This window comes from Myotis lucifugus, unplaced genomic scaffold (assembly GCF_000147115.1).
Source record: "Myotis lucifugus unplaced genomic scaffold, Myoluc2.0 scaffold_558, whole genome shotgun sequence".
NCBI classification, from domain to species: Eukaryota; Metazoa; Chordata; class Mammalia; order Chiroptera; family Vespertilionidae; genus Myotis; species Myotis lucifugus.
This window is the reverse complement of record NW_005871606.1, coordinates 275,011-280,761: the sequence shown is the minus strand read 5'-3', so window position 1 is coordinate 280,761 and position 5,751 is coordinate 275,011. Positions and strand designations below refer to the sequence as shown.

The 5,751-nt window shown below is 47.6% G+C and overlaps 1 protein-coding gene across 1 annotated transcript in view; it reads left to right on the top strand.

Annotated features, from left to right (window-relative positions):
* Positions 1–5,473, top strand: part of PROK2 (prokineticin 2) — a 40,157-nt gene extending 34,684 nt beyond the window's left edge. Inside the window, exons 3-4 of the mRNA XM_006104282.2 lie at positions 2,360–2,422; positions 3,650–5,473. Coding sequence (XP_006104344.1) covers positions 2,360–2,422; positions 3,650–3,754 — 168 coding nt within the window. The 3' untranslated portion in view covers positions 3,755–5,473. The remainder of the gene's footprint in view (positions 1–2,359; positions 2,423–3,649) is intronic.
* The last annotated feature ends 278 nt before the right edge of the window (positions 5,474–5,751 follow it).

The window sequence follows — 5,751 nt, the reverse complement described above, 5'->3', positions numbered from 1 at the left end:
CATCTGAAAATGGCCCTCAGCCCTCACGCAGGCTGCCCAGGCACCCAGCGGGACCCCACCTGATCTGGACCCCCTTCAGGGCAAACCAGCCAGCCCCCACCCATGCACCAGGCCTCTATCCTATATAATAAAAGGGTAATATGCAAATTGACCCTAACAGCAGAGCGACTGGGAATGACTGGTCACTATGACTCACACTGACCACCAGGAGGCAGACGCTCAATGCAGGAGCTGCCCTCTGGTGGTCAGTGTGCTCCCACAGAGGGAGCTCTGCTCAGCCACAAGCCAGACTGACGGCTGCCAGTACAGTGGTGGTGGTGAGAGCCTCTCCCGCCTCCTCAGCAGCACTAAGGATGTCCAACTGCAGCTAGGCCTGCTCCCTGCTGGCAAGTGGACATCCCCTGAGGGCTCCCGGGCTGCCAGAGGGATGTCTGATTGCCAGCTTAGGCCCAATCACCTGGGGAGCCGGCCTAAGCCAACAGGTGGTCATTCCCCGAGGGGTCCCAGACTGGGAGAGGGCATAGGCTGGGCTGAGGGACCCTCCCGAGTGCACAAATTTTTGTGCACTGGGCCTCTAGTATAATAGTATAAAATTAAAATACAAAATATTTTAATATCGCTATTCACCCTTTTTCTATCATAGAAGTGTCAGAGATGAAAGAAAATTAGTAATGTATATGAAAATAATATATAAATTGATTAATAAATAAACAATATTCTGTTGACAATGTCGCTTTTTTTCGGCTTCAGAAGTATGTTGTGCTAATAGTTGGTCTTCCGATACATTCTGGTGTTGCATGCGATTGGTGCCAGCGAGAGCTTTGTATGTCTCGTGTATGCGCAAGTCAATGTTTATTTTTAATGTTTATTTTTAAATTGCCAGTGTGCGTCATATGTGCCAGTCGGACAGACGGTCGGATGTACATACGGTCGGTCACTTAGCCTTTTAGATAGATAGATAGATAGATAGATAGATAGATAGATAGATAGATAGATAAAATGACACATGACTAGGCTTTTCTTCCCGTCTCCCATATAGTTTCTTCTTTAACATGACTGGAGAGAAACGCTGTTTCCTCTACTAAAACCTGTTGCCAATGGGTGAGGCTCATGCCTTCACTACGCGCTGGTGCTCTGCTCCATGTCTCCCAGGGCGTGCGCTTGGAGTGCTGGGCTAGTGGGAACATTGGGTTGATGTATAGTTGATTCTAAAGTCTGGACTGAACAGTTAGCTCCTGGGCTCTGCTTATTCCTCTGATATGCGTTGTCTGTAAGCACTTGCTCACATTGGCGACTGTCAGACACCTATTAGCTTGCCACTCTGTGTATGTAGATCTGGAAGTGAATGGGCCAGTGAAGAAATCAGCAAGGCTCTCAGCGTGTCATGTCAGAAACTGTGGTCTTTGTCATCAGAGCTGTCATATGAAAGGCAGGGGGGTTAAGATGCTGTACAAGGCTTGGCCTGCTTTTCCTTCCTGTCTGCTTTTGGCGCCGACAGCCCATGTAACAAGCCAGAGTGACCACAGCGTAATAAGCAGGACAGGGAGCACGGTGAGGGCAGCATTAGTGACAGGGTATTTCACTGGCTTATCTCTCTTTCATAATTGAAGTGTGAGCTCCATGATGGGCAGGGGCCTCCCTTGTTTTGTTTATTGCTGTATCCGCAGCACCTAAAACATGCCGGTGACACTCAGTAAATGGCTGCTGGATGAATGAATAAAAGGGACATGCTTGGTATTTATTTTTAGTTTCAATTCACTTCCTTCCGGCTCCTTTTCCTTGGAGGTTCACATTTGGGGCCAGGCATTTCTTTGCTGTAAGGACTGTCCTGTGCATTGTAGGGTGGTTAATGACATCCTTGGCCCCGACCCACTAAATGTCAGTGGTACTGCCCTCTTGGTTGTGATGAACAAAAATGTCTCTAGATGTTGCCGATGGCCTGTGGGGGAGTGGCGGGGAGCATCACCCCCAAATGAGGAACACTGGTCCGCGCAGTCGTTTTAGGCTGGACAAAAAGGAAGCTCTCACAGTCCCAGAAGGGACCGGAAGTTCATGGAGTGTAACTTCTCCTACTGTCTATAGTCACCCAGCTTGTCCAGCGGCACCCACCTTCTCTGTCAGCAGGTGAGCCCAGCACCCACGCACCTTTGACACACACAGTGACAGAACCATTCTGAGCGCAAGTCTGCACCGTGCTGGCGCTGTGCGGCCGTGGAGACACGGTCCTTAGAGCCTTGAAAGCGATGCCCTTTCAAAAAGACAAAGGAACGGATGGCTCCGCCTGCCCACCACACACAGCCCCCCTCCTCCTGCCTCCCTTTATATACATTGTTCTCAACCGTCTCCCTGGCCCTTCCAGAACCATTTTGGAAATGGAAGGCAGGAACGAAGAAAGAGGAAGAGAAGAAAGAGGAAAAAGGAGGTAAGAAGAACATGGTGTGGCCCCACTCAAAGTTAACACCCAGAATAAGTAGCCTTGATCCTTGGGCAACCAGAGTCAGGTCTGTTCCATCAGTTCAAACCAAACAAAGGTTAGGATGGTTCTGCCACTGTCTGCACAGTCCTTCTTCTTCATAAAAAGTATCTAGAAGGCACTGAAGATGCATCTCAGGTTTCTCACCAGGACAGGCCATGGGGCCGGTGGCCTCTTTGGGTGGAATAGTCAGAAATACGCCGGAACGGCACTGACGAAAGCATGTGGGTTGGAAACAGGAACGTGTCAGCTGTGGAACAGCCCTGAGGTGGGAGTCTGCTAGCTGGCCTCTCGCTTACCTGATTCTGAGGAACTTGCCCTCCCAGTTCACTGACTGTCACCGCCTCTAAGCTGGGGAGCTTCCCCCGCGTATCCTGCAGAACAACGGGCAGCTTCTCATGAGGCACCATTGCTGGGGAGCGGGACTGACTGGCTCTCTGCCTGCAGAAGGCACATGCATGTGGAGTGCCCGCCACCGGCCCCTGCACGGAACCACCGGCCCAGATGCTGGTTGGCCCTCCTCAACCAGCCCCGTTGGTGGCACGGGCAGGGTTCCAGGACTCTCAGAACGAGCCAGCCTTCGGCTGGGGCTCTGCCTCAGTGGGGTTTGCTTACTTCCATGTCAGCAGACCAAGTTTCCCTCTTGTTTCTCCCCCTTCCTCCCACCCCCAAGATTCTGATTCCTCTGACATCTGTGTGCAAAGGTGGGAAGCTATGTACTGCTTATTGTCTGTGAATTTACATTTGCTTATTAGATAGCTGTGGTCATGCCCACTGTGTCTGCTCTTCTTAAGGAGCTCCAGGAGCAGGAGAAAGAATTACAATGAGAAAGAGTGAAAGGCAGTAGAGCTTGGTGGTTCAAAGCTTAGTCTCTGGTCCAACTGCCAGCCAAGCTTCAAGTTCTGGGTATGACCTTGGGCAAGTTACTAGTCTCGCTGCCTCGGTCTCTCACCTGGAAACGGGTCTAACTAAAGTAGCTGCCACGCTCAGTGGCAGGAGGATGGAAAAGGGTAACGCATAGCAGTGCTGACCACACTGCTGGGCAGCTGGGCGAGTTGTTAACACCCAAACGCCAGCTATTAGTCAAAGAGGCTTCCCAAGAAGAGTTTGGTGGGGTTTTGTTTTTGTTTGTTTTTTATGTTTCCTGCTCTGACTCGGTTTTCTTTTTTATTTTAGGTTCCATTTTTTGGGCGGAGGATGCTTCACACGTGTCCATGCATGCCCGGCTTAGCCTGCTCAAGAGCTGCAGTCAACCGATTTGTTTGTTTAGCCCGAAAGTAATCACTTTAGAGTAGAAACTTGAAATGTGAGCAGCCACATGATGCCTGTAAAATCTATTCCTTGCTATTGTTCCAGACATATAGTGTGCCAGACAGAAAAGCTAGTGCTTCCGCAACCTTCCAAGTGACATTTCTAGCTTTGATTTTTAAAAGACCTCCTTTTACTGAAAAACATTTAGTTTGGGGTAGAAATGTAACGTTCAAGGCATTATGGAACTGGTTCTCATTTCCCTGTTTGTGTTAGGATTTGGTTTGGCTTTTTTTAATGCCAATAACTCACCCATTTTCACAAAAATGAGGACAATAAGAATTTGATATTTTGTTACAGACACTTCTTTTTTCTTAAACCCTTCTCTCCCATCCCTGCCCCCCACACACATCCTTGCTCACCCTGTGGTCTCTCACTCCTCAAAGAATTTTAAGGCCCTCACTTTGTTCTTTGCCATTTACCTCCCTGTCCTTGTGGCATTTTAAAATATGTGTGTGGTGGGGGAGGGGTGTCCATATCGTCCAGTTTGCTGGTGGAGTCACTGATGAAAATCAAGCTTCTTGATGATGTTTAAGCAGTGACGAGTGGAGAGCTACACTAGACCCCTCAGCATCTCTGACATGGAGCGAGGGTGGGAGCTGCTAGACGCCCATGGAGCCCGTCTGCGCAGGCCTCGGGTCTGCTGGGACCGTGTGAGGACAAAGGAATGGAGGGACAAATTAATTTAGTCCAGATTGATAGGTGGGTTTTTAAAGAATTCCTGATACAGCAGTGTTTTCAGCTGGTGTGCCCCTGCACACTGGTGAGCCACAAGAATTTTTGACACCTGCAACACCTGCCTCTTTCCCTTAGATTGTCAAATTAAAAATGACAACAGCTAACACACAATATCCATCTGGTGTGAACGACTCAAATTTATACTTTTTTTTTTGTCAGACTGGCAAAATATTCTTTTTGGTGTGCTGCAGAGGTTCAGTAATTAGTTTACGTGCAAGTCGCTACAGTACAGTATTACATAATTTCTTTTTTTATGAAGCTAATTTTATTAGAAAACTCTTGTAGTTAGAGATGTTCCCCAAAATGTCACTTGAAGAGGAAGTACTGGTTTTATTATGGCATAAAACTAGTTATCCTTTTAAAATTGGTTTTAACTTGTAATTTAAACTTCATTTGTAACCAAAAGTTCTATTGTAATGGATTGCCTGCCATCCTGCCATTTGTACCGGTATCACTATTGCTGTGTAAAAATTCTGTATCAGAATTTCTGTATCAAAAATCCTGTATCAGTACTGTATACCCCTTGATTTATTTTAATATTATATCCTTATTTTGTCACAGTTGTCTTCAGTTTTTATTACGAGCTGACTTTTATATAGCCCACATCCCAAACCTGGCAAAGACTCTTCAGGTGGCCAAATAGCACTACTGTCTGCGCATTTTCACTTTACATACGGAAAATTCTGTCTGCATGAATGTTAAGGAAGACAAAAACCATGTAAGTCGGTGAGGTTTTGGAGAATGAAGGAAAATTATGACATACAGAACCGACTGCAACCAGAACGACTCGTGGGGTGTCACTGCCGATTCAGCAGGTGGTGACGGCGTGTCCGCCCTGGCGCTGGGGCAGGTGCCGGTGCTCGCCAGACAGCGATGCCAGCGTGGCCTGGCCTTGAAACCCAGCAAGTGTTGTAAATGGATTCAATGTCACAAATAAATGGCTTATGCAATGTGTCTCACTGACTAAAGCTCATCATGCCAACCTACTAAAAGGGTCCCGTGGTAGCTGTTTACTCCGCCAGGCCTTCGGCTCCCCGGAGAGCCGCTCAGAAATGTGGGGGGTTGTGCTGTGCTAATTACCATCCTTGGTCACGGAAGTAGTGGTTTGGGTTCAGTTTAGTCTGTGTTCAAGGAACATTCCTTAGTGAGTTCATTGAGAAAAAAATTTAGACTTCAGCAAGTGGAATCATGGGTAAAAAAACAGGCAGTTCAGCAATTTTGCTAAATGTTGT